Below are 15,221 nucleotides of genomic sequence, written 5' to 3'. Positions count from 1 at the left end.
GCAAGAATACTAGAGTGGGTAGCCATCCCTTCTTCAGGGGATCTTCCTGACCCAGGGATCAAGCCTGGGTCTCCTGCACTGCAAGTAGATTATTTACCATCTGAGCTACCAGGGAAGTCTGAGGAAAAACAAAGTAGAATAAATGTGTTAAGAAAATTTTTGTAAAATAAGTGGAGATTTATAATATGTTAATAAAATGCAGTAAAAATAGACCCAAGAAGGTTTACACCAGGACTTATTAAAATATTAGACTTGAAATATAAAAGAAATAATTCTTGGACAGCAAAGCATTACAAGCAAAAGAGCAAAAAAAATTACATCATTTATCTAGGGAAAAATATCCATAATGACTTTAGTCATCTCTGTAGCAGTATTGTATAGGACAACATTTTCCAGTATTTTCAAGGAAAATATGAAGTAAGAATTTTTATATTTAGGTAAATAGTTTTTATAGTGTAAAGGCTAAAGACAAACATATTGAATTTGCAAAAATTGAGAGGAATTGTTCCCATGAGTCCTTTTTTGAAGAAACATTGTGAGTATTTGGAGAAGGGAATGGCAACCCACTCCAGTATTCTTGCCTGGAGAATTCCACGGACAGAGGAGCCTGGCAAGCTACAGTCTATGGGGTCTCAAAGAGTCAGACAGGACTGAGTGACTAACACGTGTAAGTATTAATTTCAGCCGACCAAGAGATTGTTGGGAATATTGATGAGTTTTGAATACATTTAAACTGTAGAACTGAGATAGAAATGTGAGGATTAGGATGACAGGACAGAATGTAAACATTATATGCTCTCACAATGTAGAAATGATACATCTTACAGTAACTGAGCTGAAAAAGGGAAGGAAGGTGGGAGGTAGAGCAAGTTCATTAATTGCATAATCTCTAATAGCTGGGAGTCAAAGCTTATCAGTTTAAGCAGCCAAATTGAGTAATAGAAGAATGAGCGTATTTGATAGTACATGAGTAAACTCTGAGAGAGAAAATTACTGACTAATATTAGGTGAGAGGGAGAAGGCAATGGCACCCCACTCCAGTACTCTTGCCTGGAAAATCCCATGGATGGAGGAGCCTGGTAGGCTGCTGTCCATGGGGTTGCTAAGAGTCAGACACGACTGACCGACTTCACTTTCACTTTCCACTTTCACGCATTGGAGAAGGAAATGGCAACCCACTCCAGTGTTCTTGCCTGGAGAATCCCATGGACGGAGAAGCCTGGTGGGCTGCCGTCTATGGGGTCGCACAGAGTCGGACACGACTGAAGCGACACAGCAGCAGCAGCAGCATTAGGTGAAGAAGGAAGAGGAAATATGCTAGTTTTAAATATTGTTCATTTGGAATTTTTATTGACTGGAAACAGAAGAAAAGTCCTATGGTTATGTGGATTATTACCCACACAAAGAAAGGGACATCAGCCATATTTGATTTGATGAAATTAAAAAATTAAATTATGATAGCAGAAAACACAATTAATGTGAAGTATAAATAAGTGCTTCCCTAGTGGCTCAGTGGTAAAGAATCCACTTACCAATGCAGGAGACATGAGTTTGATTCCTGGGATGGGAAGATCCCCTGGAGAAGGAAACCGCAACCCACTCCAGTATTTTTGCCTGGAGAATCCCCATGGACAGAGGAGCCTGGTGGGTTACAGTCCATGGGGTCACAAAAGAGTCTGACAAGTCTTAGTGACTAACCATAACAACAAAGTACAAACTTACATCAATGAATATAAGTGGGTTTACCTCATCTAAGAAAAATAATTCAGATTTAGGCCACATAGCTTATGAAAGTTACCTTTAGATAAAGTAATTATAGACATTGAAAATAAAAGGATGAGTAAAGGTTTATAGACAAATATAAATAATAAAGAAAGTAGGGTATCTGTTTTTATTTAAAGAAAGAGTTCTGGACCAAAAGGTTGAAATGAAATGAAATATTGGGTTTTTATTGCTAAAGGATACAATTCACAATGAAATTTAAATGGTTATGAATATACATGCATTTAATATGAGTGTATCCATATACTTATAGAAAAGAACAAAAGAAAAACTTATTTAATAGTAAAAAATTTTAATTTATGTCTGGGTCATGACAGGTCAAAATATGAAACAGAACATATAAAATAAAAAACAGAATATAGCAACTAATTCTAAAAAGCATAATGAGGATGATTAAAGGGGTACATTTAGAACCCTGTATTCTGAATATAGAGACTATACTATCTTTTCAAGAACATGTTAAATATTTTAAAAAATTAACCTTTAATTATATTAAAATGGTGACAAATTTATAAAATAGGCACAGTTTACTAATACTAGAAATCAGCAAAGCTCTTGCTTTCTTAATTAACTTTTGTGTAAAAATAAAATTTCAGAATATTTAGGAAACAGTGATGAAAGTACTACTTATGTACTATGCTAAAGTAGTACTCATATAAAAACTCATATTCATATATATATACATATATATAAAACCACTTGCTTAAACATTGGAAAAAGAACAACAAAATAAATAAAGTCAAACAGAAGGAAGAAATTAATAAAGATAAACATAGAAATTGAGTTAGCAAAACTATCGTATTGAAAATTAATCCAGAATTACCTGTTTAATTTTTTAAAACCAGTCAGCTAACATTCGTGTCCAGGAATTTATCTCTCTATATATGTGTATATGTGTCAAAGCTATGGTTTTTCCAGTAGTTATGTATGGATGTGAGAGTTGGACTATTAAGAAAGCTAAGCACTGAAGAATCATGCTTTTGAACTGTGGTGTTGGAGAAGACTCTTGAGAGTCCCTTGAACTGCAAGGAGATCCAACCAGTCCATCCTAAAGGAAATTAGTCCTGAATATTCATTGGAAGGACTGATGCTGAAGCTGAAACTGCAATACTTTGGCTACCTGATGCAAAGAACGGACTCATTTGAAAAGACCCTGATGCTGGGAAAGATTGAAGGCGGGAGGAGAAGAGGACAACAGGGGATGAGATGGTTGGATGGCATCACTGACTCCTTGGACATGAGTTTGAATAAGCCTGGGGAGTTGGTGATGGATAAGGAGGCCTGGTATACTGCAGTCCATGGGGTTGCAGAGTCGGACACGACTGAGCGACTGAACTGAACTGATATGTGTATAAAATAACCCATGACAATGTTATTTATTGCAGCATTGTTTATAGTAGTGGAAGTGTGGAAGCTACCTGAGTGGGCATTAGTAGTGGAGCGGATAAATAAATTGTGACATGTCCATATAGTTCTACAAAAGGAGGGTGTTCCTAATACTGTGATATGGAAATATTCCAAGATATATTGTAACATGAAAAACCCAAAGTCCAAAATAATACAACAACTTTGTGTGAAGGTGTGAGGGGGTGGATATAAGAAGGCATATTCAACTTTGCTTATATTCGACAAGATAACTTTGGGAAGAAATTGAATACCCCATTACCTAGTAAGAAGGGGAGAGTAGGAACTGAGAGAACAGGTACAAATTGGAAGGTGAAATTTGGGATAATTTTTATTTTGTGAACCATATGAATGTTTTACCAATTCAATAGACTTAGAAAATAAATGAAAATTAAAAATGAATTCCTTTAAGAATATAGTAGAGCCAGGGTATTCTTATAGTAGGCTGTGCATTTTCTCTCTATCATATTTTTAAATTGAGAGACAGAGGAGAGTATAGCCAGGTATTCTTCTAAGAAAAATACCACAAAGTACATGCCTCACTGAAAGTTAACAAATAACTTTCAGAGACCCAAGCTCAGCACATTTTATAACCTCAGTCATAAGACAAAGGCCATTTGCTGTGTTTCCTGTGTGTCTGACACCTTGAATTTCTTGAGAGGCTTTAAAAAGGTGTCACATGTACATTCTACCCTTAGGACTTGAAAGCTGTCGGCCTGTCTTCCCCTACCCCATTTGTCGTTCTGTCTTCTGATTATTAACATCTCCTTAATTATAAAGCAAAGGTAGAATAAATAAAGGAGTAGAACTAACTCAGTTTAGTTTTGTTGTATGACAGGTCTGCTGCTGCTGCTAAGTCACTTCAGCCATGTCCAACTCGGTGCAACCCCATAGACGGCAGCCCACCAGGCTCCCCCGTCCCTGGGATTCTCCAGGCAAGAACACTGGAGTGGGTTGCCATTTCCTTCTCCAATGCATGAAAGTGAAAAATGAAAGTGAAGTTGCTCAGTCGTGTCCGACTCTTAGCGACACCATGGACTGCAGCCTACCAGGCTCCTCCATCCATGGAATTTTCCAGACAAGAGTACTGGAGTGGGTTGCCATTGCCTTCTCCGTGTATGACAGGTCACCCTCATGTAATTGTTGGCAGGATGCTCTCTAAGACACAGAAGAGAGGAGGGACAGAACTAATATGTACTGAGATTTACATACATTTTTGCATTTGGTCCTCAGCACTGTTTAGGTGGATAAGTAATCTTCCTTTGAACAGGTGAGGAATCTGAGGCTCAGAAAGTTCATCAGAACAAGAACTGAACCTATGTCTGTCATCTCCTAATTTTCTAGAAATGAGAATGAGAAACAAGTAATATCATTACTATTGTTGTTCAGTCACTCAGTCATGTCCGACTCTGCGATCCCATGGACGATAGCCCACCAGGCTGCTCTGTCCGTGGGGATTCCCCAGCAAGAAAACTGGAGTGGGTTGCCATGCCCTGCTCCAGGGGATCTTCCCTATCCAGGGATTGAACTGGGGTCTCATACGTTGCAGGCAGATTCTTTACCAGCTGAGCTATCAGGGAAGCCCTCCCAGAATTTGCTCAAACTCAAGTCCGCTGAGTCGATGATGCTCTTATATGACAAGCATAAATAGGGTCTCTTTCTACTTCACCAAGTTTGCATTTTCAGGTAATGCATAGTCATTGTAAAAAATCTGATGGAGTTCTAGTCAAAAGGAAGACCAAGAAATGAATAGTCAAGACGAATGTATAAACAAGTGAAGAGAGGGGAAATTGAAGAGGAAGAAAGAGAAAACATGTCTTTTAAGTGGAATTCCTTAGGCTAAAATGGCATAGTTGGGGATTACTCCAGGCTTTTTGTCTGTCCTACATCGTTTTGATATTCGATAATTGGGCACAGTATTTTCTCCTGAGAAAGTGAAATATTTGAATGAGGTCTTTTGGCCAACTCACCTTTACTTAACTCCTTTCCTGGTAGCTTGGTGGAGCTGGCTTAGCCAGTTGGCCATTTCGTTGAGTCTTTGTTGCTGATAAGAAGCACAAGCATTAGAGTGAGATTTATATGTTCAGTGTTGTTTCATAATGAGTAGCTTTTCTTGTCCTAAGTGGTTGTTTTTGTTCATGCTGCTGATGGAAGGCCTTGGTCCTCAGTGTTCAATATAGCAATCTAAGTAGTGGGTAGAAAATACCGGGAAAACAATTATCTCCAGTATAGACCAGGGCAGATCTGTTTATAGTGAAGATGAAAATGTTTTCCTGGTACCTTGTTTCATAGCATCCTGATGAAAAGAGATTGGAGGGCCTCTCCAAGCAGCTGGACTGGGATGTTCGCAGCATTCAACGCTGGTTCCGACAAAGACGCAACCAGGAGAAACCAAGCACGCTGAAGAGGTTCTGCGAGAGCATGTGAGTTGCTGTTTATCTTTTTGAAAGAAAACTTGTTTAACTTATTCATTCCATCCTTGGGGTGAAAAATAATGGCTTGGTGCGGGCTCCAGCAGGACCCCCCCGCCAAAAGCATGCCTTCTAGTGGGAAAAAGTAGTCCCTGAAAAACTGGGGGATAGTAGTTTGTCAGAATTTGTGGTTTCTACATCTGATGCAATAAATGAAGTTTGCTTCCTAATGGACTTTCAACACAGCAGGCAGATTACAAGGCCTACAGTGGTATTTTCAGTCAACTACCTTTGAAATGCAGCACAAAAAGCCATTACTTTTATATTTTGCATTTTAATAGAGGGGACTTTTATTGTCACGATGTACTTTCCACTGATAAAAGCTGAGATACTAGGATATATTATCAGAGGGTCATGATGATGTCCTGTCTTCCTGGAGTTTTAAGAAATGGCTATATTATATTCTTTGGTGAGTTTACTGAAGCATTGCTTGAAATGGGGGGTGGGATGAAAGTCCCTTCCATTTCTGAAACGTGAACTTTTTGATGTGTAAATTAGAAGTCAATAAAGCTGTTAAAAATAGTGAAAGACCTGCAGAGAACTCTTGGAGCATGATGTTATTTTGAACTAGTAACACTCAAAACCCACATCGGTAGAAAAGTTAGAGAAAGAAATATTGAAGCATCAAGCACATGTGCAACAAAGGCAAGATTCTGCCTTGAGACTGGGTGCTGTGTGTGGTCTTCATCCTTTGAGATGAGACTGTGCCTTTGTCTAACGGTGCTTTTCTTTGGGAGCTTTTTCCTGACACTTGGTCCCTTAAACAATAATGCTGTCAGTATAGCTCTTTCCTTTTGGGGTCGAAATTGCATTTTCAAGTTTAGCTTTCAATTATGTTGAAAAAGTATGTTAACAATTGCAATCTGAAGCTTAGAGGGAAACGTAATTTTATGGGATAAATGAATGAGAGGCAGAATAATATCATAAATCCTCAGGCTGGATAAATGTGGGAAACATAAACAGGGTCTTCAGAAGGTCAGAATATTTATAAAACCTGGACAAACAACCTAGCAGATAGAATATGCAAAGCCCTTCCTATAATTGAACTAGTGGCAGTTTATGGAAGAAGGATTTATGGATCTAGGCTCCTGATCAAAAGCTGGAATAGCTTCCTGGTCTGGTTCTGCCACATGCACAAGGGGCCTGGGCTCCATTGCTGAGCTGCAGGTCTGAGTAGAGGTGAAGAGGGCTTCTGAGGTGGTGCTAGTGGTAAAGAATTGCCTGCCAATGCAGGAGATGCAAGAGATACAGGTTCCATCCCTGGATCAGGATTATCCCCTGGAGTAGGAAATGGCAACCCACTCCAGTATTCTTGTCTGGAAAATTCCATGGGGTTGCAAAGAGTCAGAGGCGACTGAGCACCCACACATGCAGGGCCTAGGCACATGCCCATGGGGTGAAATTCATGTGCCTTTTCCTTTCCTTCAACTTCTTTGGTAACTCAGTGCAATCCCTTTCCATTCTACAGAGTCATCACCACTTTCTGTGGCAGTGTGCATAGGTATCAATCACCTGGATCATGTTAAAATGCATCTGATTCAGTTGCTTGGTCTGGGATAGCAGCCAAAATTGAATATTTAACAAGTTCCCAGGTGATTCCACTGGTCCATTGACCACATTTTGAATAGCAAGGCTAAGCAGTGTGCCAGTGTCTTCTTCCTGAATTCAGCTGGTTTTTATCTGCATACCACAATTACCTGGATGGTCATAGTTATAATCAGTTAAAACTGGTTTTAAATGATTACTGGCAATCCACTCCAGCACTCTTGCCTGGAAAATCCCGTGGACGGAGGAGCCTGATAGGCTACAGTCCATGGGGTCACAAAGAGTCGGACACGACTGAGCGACTTCACTTTCACTTTCAGAGACTTGGTAATGTGAAAGCACAGTACAAATGGGTGGTGCATACGGTATTGATTAATATCTCCTCCCTCAAGAAGCTTCATATGATAGTGTCAAGGAGATGGGACAGAGTATCTGAGTATGTGTGGATCCATTATAGACACTAAGAAATAAACGTGTATGTGTTCTATATGGTTGGTATGGACAGGCAGTAAAGATGAAAGGAGAAAGATCAGCTATGGTTTAGGGCGTAAATCAGGGTTCCTGGGACTAGAACAGTCTGTACCCGTGGCCTTGACCTCTCCTTTGTTGATCTTTGCTTTGAAACTCTCTTCTTTCTTGACTTCTGAGTTGCCACCAGGATTTTACTCTTGCCTTTCTGAGGGCCTTTGTTCACACCATTTGTTCTGCATTTTCACTGGGTCTTTAATGGGCTACTTCTCCAGATTTGACCTTTATTTTTCTCATTCTATCTTCTACCTTCCCTCCCTTCATCAGCATCTTCTAAAGGTATATGTCCAGTGCAGAGGTTTCTTCTGCAGCATCATTCTGCTGTCTCCCACTGGAAACTCTGATTTGCTTTCATGTCTGACTTCCCTCTTTCTCCAATTGTTTGTATGCCGCCACTCTGTTACAGCTGGAAACTCAACCCAATTAGCCACTCCCATTAGTTCCATTAGTTCTTTGTAAAGCCAGCTGTTACGGTGCTGATCCTAATTCCTCTCCTAGGTCTCTTATTTATCTCATACTTACAGATATTTTGTTTGCTACAAAAAAAAAAAATACAGTTTCCTAAAATACTACTATCTCCATGATCTGTTGGTTTACAACTTAATGATTTTTCTATAATATAAATCTTATAGATAAATCAAGAGCCTCTTGATGAAGGTGAAAGAGGAGAGTGAAAAAGCTGGCATAAAACTCAACATTCAAAAAAATAAGATCATGGCATCCAGTCCCATCACTTCATGGCAAATAGATGGAGAAACAATGAAAACAGTGACAGACTTTATTTTCTTGGGCTCCAAAATCACTGCAGATGGTGACTGTAGCCATGAAACTAAAAGATGCTTGCTCCTTGGAAGAAAAGCTATGACAAACCTAGACAGTTTATTCAAAAGCAGAGACATTACTTTGCCAACAAAGGTCTGTATAGTCAAAGCTATGGTTTTTATAGTCATGTATGGATGTGAGAGTTGGACCATAAAGAAGGCTGAGTGCTGAAGAATTGATGCTTTTGAATTGTGGTGCTAGAGAACTTTCTTGCGAGTCCCTTGGACAGCAAGGAGATCAAACTAGTCAATCCTAAAGGAAATCAACCCTGAATATTCATTGGAAAAACTGATGCTGAAGCCAAAGCTCCAATATTTTGGCTGCCTGATGTGAAGAGCTGACTCATTAGAAAAGACTCTAATACTGGGAAAGATTGAAAGCAGGAGAAGGGGACAACAGAAGATGAGATGGTTGGATGATATCACTGATTCAATGGACATGAGTTTGAGTAAGCTCCAGGAGATAGTGAAGGACAGGGAAGCCTGGCATGCTGTAGTCCATGAGGTTGCAAAGAGGCAGACATGGCTGAGCGACTAAACAACAACAATATCTTAGGTTCTTTAATCTGAAAACTAGAACCTGGCTTTTATTTGTTTGGTATTAGCCACCCAAATGACCCCTTTCCGTCTAGAGGACTGTGTTTTCACCATCCATTCCTTAGTCATTCCTGCCTTGGTTTGTGATATGTTCTTGGCATGGAACACCTGCATTCCTCTGCCACACCCTTTTATCCCTGACCCATTCTTCAAACCGCAGGCCTTCTCAGTAATCTGCCATGACAGTTGGATCTGGAGTAAGCGCTAGTTCTTCTGAATTTTCAGAGTTTTTATTGTAAGTACTAGTCATTTAATACTGAATCAACATGCTTTGGAAGGAAAGTTATGACCAACCTAGATGGCATATTAAAAAGCAGAGACATTACTTTGCCAAGAAAGGTCCATCTAGTCAAGGCTATGGTTTTTCCATGGTCATGTATGGATGTGAGAGTTGGACTGTAAAGAATTTGAGTGCCGAAGAATTGATGCTTTTGAACTGTGGTGTTGGAGAAGACTCTTGAGAGTCCCTTGGACTTCAAGGAGATCCAACCAGTCCATCCTAAAGGAGATCAGCCCTGGGTGTTCATTGGAAGGACTGATGTTGAAGCTGAAATTCCAATGATTTGGCCACCTGATGCAAAGAGCTGACTCATTTGAAAAGATCCTGATGCTGGGAAAGATTGAAGGCAGGAGGAGAAGGGGATGACAGAGGATGAGATTGTTGGATGGCATCACTGACTCGATGGACATGGGTTTGGGTGGACTCCGGGAATTGGTGATGGACAGGGAGGCCTGGCGTGCTGCGGTTCATGGGGTCGCAAAGAGTCGGACACGACTGAGTGACTGAACTGAACTGAACAACATGCTTTGTTTATGTGAATATTTAGCTTTTCTTAGCTTGTCTGTATATTTTCACCCTAATTGTATCACATGTGCTCCTTGAGGACACAAGAATTGTATCTTGTTTTTCTTACATTCTTCTCAGCCTTTATTACAACATATAGAGTCTGCTGAATAAGTATTTTTTAAGTGACTGTATGTTATCAAGGCATTATTTTGGAAGGGTTTGCTGATCTAAGTTGGCATCCTGCCTCCCCAAATGAAGAGTGCCTAATATAGACACCATTTGGCTTAAAATTTGTCTGGGAAAATTACTGAACAGTGAGACAACTTCAAAGACAGGAGTTCAGAGGAAAGATTGAGGTGGCAAAGGAGAACATTTAGACAACACCTTGAGGAATTAAGCAAAATTATATTGGTCTCTGTGTGCAGATGTGTATGTCGTAGTTATTTGCTCATCAATATAAAAGACGATCTGGAAAGCTTGTTCTTAATCAGGGATGCACTTCGCAGGCACCTGGTGTGCTTTTCAGAATACACACGCCTAGGCCCCACCTCAAGATGTCTTATTCAGTATGGTGAGGGCCTATCTTGGAAGGAATACCCTGGATACTTATCATAACACATCCCTGGTTAAGAAGCACTCATCTCTGAAAAGAGATGACTGCTTTTCAAAAGTACTAAAATTCAAATTTGCAAGACAGCACAGATCTGGGGCTTGTGGATCTAGGCTCAAATGTAAAGAAGCTATAGTTTTTCTGTTATGTAAGTTATTATTTTAGAAACTATAGAATTCCTTCAAGGGAGCTTGCTTCGTCTTTTAGCAGTGTAGAACAGCACTGATATGCATGCCAAACAATGCTGGTAGCCATCTGTTGGCCTGTCCAATTTTTGGCACACCCATTTAATACAGATGGACTGAATAGAAGTTGTTCTGCAAGTAATGTGTTGAAACATTGATGTGATTTTTTTTTTTTCTTCATGCTTGATGTCAGTCATCAGCAGCTGTGTTAGTTTTGATGAATATTTCTTCCAGAAGCTTTTAAATCCTTATTGGCAACTGAAATAGAGATTTTCAAGAGTGAGTGAACAGTTTATAAAAAGGAGATGACACTTATTCTGAAAGTTTCATTTTTATTGAAAATATTATTTATTTTTATATTATCTTGATGCAGTTGTTAGAGGAGGAAGGCAAAGTTTCCATAGCCTCAAACCATGGGTCCTCTGGCTAAAAGCTCTTAGAACCAACAAGTTTCTCCTAAATTGAATTGGGTTGCAGTTTGCTCCATATGGACTCTTGTAAGATGAGGGCCTGAGATTGTCTTTTCTTTGTTGTTGCTGTTCAGTCACTAAGTCGTGTCCTACTCTTTGCCACCCCATGGACTGCAGCACGCCAGGTTTCTCTGTCCTCCACTATCTCCTGGAGTTTGCTCAAATTTATGTCCTTTGAGTTGGTGATGCTATCTAGCCATCTCATCCTCTGTCATGCCCTTCTCCTTCTGCCTTCAATCTTTCCTGTGAGTTGGCTCTTTGCATCAGGTGGCCAAAGTATTGGAGCTTCGGCTTCCGCAACACTCCTTCCAACAAATATTTAGGATAGATTTCTTTTAGGATTGACTGGTTTGATCTCCTTATTGTCCAAGGGACTCTCAAGAGTCTTCTCTAGCACCACAATTTGAAAGCATCAATCCTTCAGTCCCCAGCCTTCTTTATGATCCAGCTTTCACATCTGTACATGACTACCGGAAAAACCATAGTTTTGATTAAACAGATTTTTGTCAGCAAAATGATGTCTCTGCTTTTCAATATGCTGTCTAGGTTTGTCATCACTTTCCTTCTAAGGAACAAGTGTCTATTAATTTCATGGCTGTAGTCACCATCCACAGTGATTTTGGAGCCCAAGAAAACAAAATTTGCCACTGCTTCCATTTTTCCCCTTCTATTTGCCACAGAGTGATGGGACTGGATACCATGATCTTCATTTTTTGAATGTTGAGTTTTAAGCCAACTTTTTCACTCTCCTCTCTCACCCTCATCAAAAGGCTCTTTAGTTCCACTTCACTTTCTGCCATTAGAGTGCTATCACTGAACAATTGAAGTTGTTGATATTTCTTCTGGCAATCTTGATCCCAGCTTGTGATTCATCCAGGCCTGATTTCACATGATGCAGTCTGCATATAAGCTAAATATGGAGAGTGACAAAAATACAGTTTCGAAGCTGTCAGTTATTCCATGTCTGGTTCTAACTATTGCTTCTTGACCCACATAGAGGTTTCTCATGAGACAGGTAAGGTGGTCTGGTACTTCCATCTCTTTAAGAATTTTCCAATTTGTTGTGATCTGCACAGTCAAAGGCTTTAGCATAATCAATGAAGCAGAAACAGATGTTTTTCTGGAATTTCCTTGCTTTCTCTCTGATCTAGTGAATGTTGATAATTTGATCTCTAATTCTTCTGCCTTTTCTAAATCCAGCCTGTTCATCTGGAAGTTCTCAGTTCACGTACTGCTGTAACCTAGCTTGAAGGATTTTGAGCATAACCTTACTAGCATGTGAAATCAGTGCAATTGTCTGGTAGTTTGAACATTCTTTGGCATTGCCCTTCTTTGGGACTGGAATGAAAACTGACCTTTTCCAGTCCTGTGGCCACTGCTGAGTTTTTTCAAATTTGCTGACATTTTGAGTGCAGTCTTTTCTTTAGGAATTCCATTTTAGCGTTGGTGCTGATTAAAACTCCCCCGAGTGCTGCCATATGTGGATGCTTCTGTTCAGTGGCAGCACACTGACCAAAATAGGGAACCTTCTGGCAGCCAGGTAAAGGACTGGCAGAAAGGGTCCCACGAACTGGCCCAGGCAGCTCCTGCTTACCAGGATGAGCTGCTCATCCCCCAAGGGAGCATCACTTCCTCTTCCTTGGCTGCAGCTTTCTCAAAGGAGTGCTGGGAAATGAAAGTCTGGTGTGCCCCCCGAAAAAACCAAAAACCTTTTGGAATTGTGACTTTATTTCTGCAAAAGAGTCCCACTGTGATCTTAATTTGTGATTCCCTTGAAGTAAGGATAACTCAACAGTGAGGTAGGAGTGGCCTAACCAGTTGCCCACATGCCACCAACTCAATCACTATTTTTATTTGCTAGCTCTTTTACTTGGACAGATTATTGATGCTATCTTGTGACCTATGGAAGAATGTGGAGCCTAATCATTGATGGGGTTGGGGAGAGGAAATAGAGCTCTAAGGATACAATGAATTGAGATGTATATGCCTTTATTTCAGATCAATCTTTGGCCTGAGGAAATTATGTGGTGAATATATTCAACAAGTTTTCATAACCCAGCCACCTGTTTGCAGAGAAAAAAAAAAAAAGACAACAACTGAATTATTGTAAACTGTTCTAGAATCTTCCATGTATTTTACAGTCTCATGATGGGTGAAATTTTGCCAACGAGAAAATTTAACTTAGGTTATTTTCTTTCTCCATCAGATCATGACATGAGCCTCATTTACAAAGTAACCACCAAAGTTTCCTGAAGATTGATGTAATTTTTAAAGTAAAGAATAAGAAAGTATTACCTTTTAAAGGAATGTCATCTTTATTTATTTTTTTTTTTGGTACTGGGATTTATGACTGACAAAACATTGATGCTGATCCTAAGTCTGGAAAAAATTAGTCCTTGAAAAAATTATTCCTTAAAAAAATTGAAGGCCAACCTCTTAGTTCTTGAAAAGTACATTGTGGAGTTGTTTTCTTACTGTTGTGATGGTGATTGTTTCCCGTTAATATACAACAGTCCTTGGATTGATGAACAACTTTTAAAGTATGTAGTTACACATCTAGTTATTGTTCAAATTTGGTTGAATCAGTGAATGTCTTGATGTTCATGACTATTCTTGACTATTTTAAATGGTTTTAAATCCGTGGCTTGTATTCAGGTCAGTTGGAGCAGGGAGCAGCAAATTTTTCCTGTAAATGGAAAGGAAATACTTTTAGCCATGTGAACCTTATCACAATACTACTCAGCTATTGTCTCAACAAAAACAGTCAGAGACCAAGCACATGTTCATGGCTGGGTTCCAATAAAACTTTAATTATGGGTACTGAAATGTGAACTTTTCATTCTCATGTGTCATGAAGCATTATTCTTTTTTTTAATTTATTTTATTTTTGGCTGCATTGGGTCTTTCTTGCTGTGCGAGGGCTATTTTCTAGTTGCAGCAAGTGGAGACTACTCTTTAGCTGCAGTGCCCAAGCTTCTCCTGGCGGTGGCTTCTCTTGTGGAGCACAGGCTCTAGGGCATGTGGGCTCAGTAGTTTTGGCTTATGGGGTTAGTTGCCTCGCGGCATGTGGGCTCCTCCCAGACCAGGGATTGAACCAGTATCTCCTGCATTGCAAGGCAGATTCTCAACCACTGGACCACCAGGGAAGCCCCCGTGGAGCATTATTCTTAATTTTTTTTCAATCATTTAAAAATTTAAAAACTATTCTTAACTCATGGGCTCTAGGAAAACAGATGGCAGACTGGATGTGGCCAGCAAGCCATAGTTTGCTAAATCCTGCTTGAGGATTATAATACTATTAGCAGTTCTGTCAGAGTTTTAGGAAAAAAATAATATGATGTTATAGCTACAGGCATAGTCACCATTGCCCAAAGAGTTGCCATTTAATAGAAGCATTAGAACAGTTCTGTAATCAGTGTAAGTGTGTGTGTGTGTTTAGTTGCTCAGTCACGTCTGACTCTTTGCAACCCCATGGACTAGCCCGCCAGGCTCCTCTGTCCATGGACTTCTCCAGGCAAGAATACTGGAGTGAGTAGCCATTCCCTTCTCCAGGGGATCTTCCAGACCCAGGGACTGAATCCAGGTTTCCTGCTTTTCAGGCAGATTCTTTACTGTCTGAGCCACCAGGGAAGCCCAGTGCCCATCTCTAATATTTCTGGGGCACAGTGCTTTGATGCTGTATTGTTTCATTAGTCCATCAGCCCCTCTTTGAAGCTGTTAGTATTCTTAAGAGAGTGTAACTTTCACTACAGAAATTCTGAAGATTGATGAATTGAACTACATACAGTCTAGTCTTCTGCCCTGAGAAAGCTTTTGAAACTTTTCTCACTTTTTCTACTCCACACCTACCATCTGTGAAAAGTGAACTCAGCTTTTCCATTTAGATCAAGCCTCTCACATTCCTTGATGGCATATGGCTAGGCCTCTAACTCATATGTACCAACTAATTAAAGAAAACAGATTTTCACTAAAAATATCAGAGAGGCCACACTTTGGCCGAGCTGACTGCATCTGAGGTACT

General features: G+C 39.9%; 1 protein-coding gene across 5 annotated transcripts in view; it reads left to right on the top strand.

Annotated features, from left to right (window-relative positions):
- Positions 1–15,221, top strand: part of CERS6 (ceramide synthase 6) — a 349,042-nt gene that overhangs the window by 111,061 nt on the left and 222,760 nt on the right. For all 5 annotated transcript variants that reach the window (XM_045163992.1, XM_045163988.1, XM_045163990.1 and 2 more), the window contains exon 3: positions 5,479–5,609. In XM_045163992.1, coding sequence (XP_045019927.1) covers positions 5,479–5,609 — 131 coding nt within the window. The remainder of the gene's footprint in view (positions 1–5,478; positions 5,610–15,221) is intronic.

Source organism: Bubalus bubalis, chromosome 2, assembly GCF_019923935.1.
Source record: "Bubalus bubalis isolate 160015118507 breed Murrah chromosome 2, NDDB_SH_1, whole genome shotgun sequence".
Taxonomy (NCBI): Eukaryota; Metazoa; Chordata; class Mammalia; order Artiodactyla; family Bovidae; genus Bubalus; species Bubalus bubalis.
This window is presented reverse-complemented; position numbering and strand designations above follow the sequence as displayed.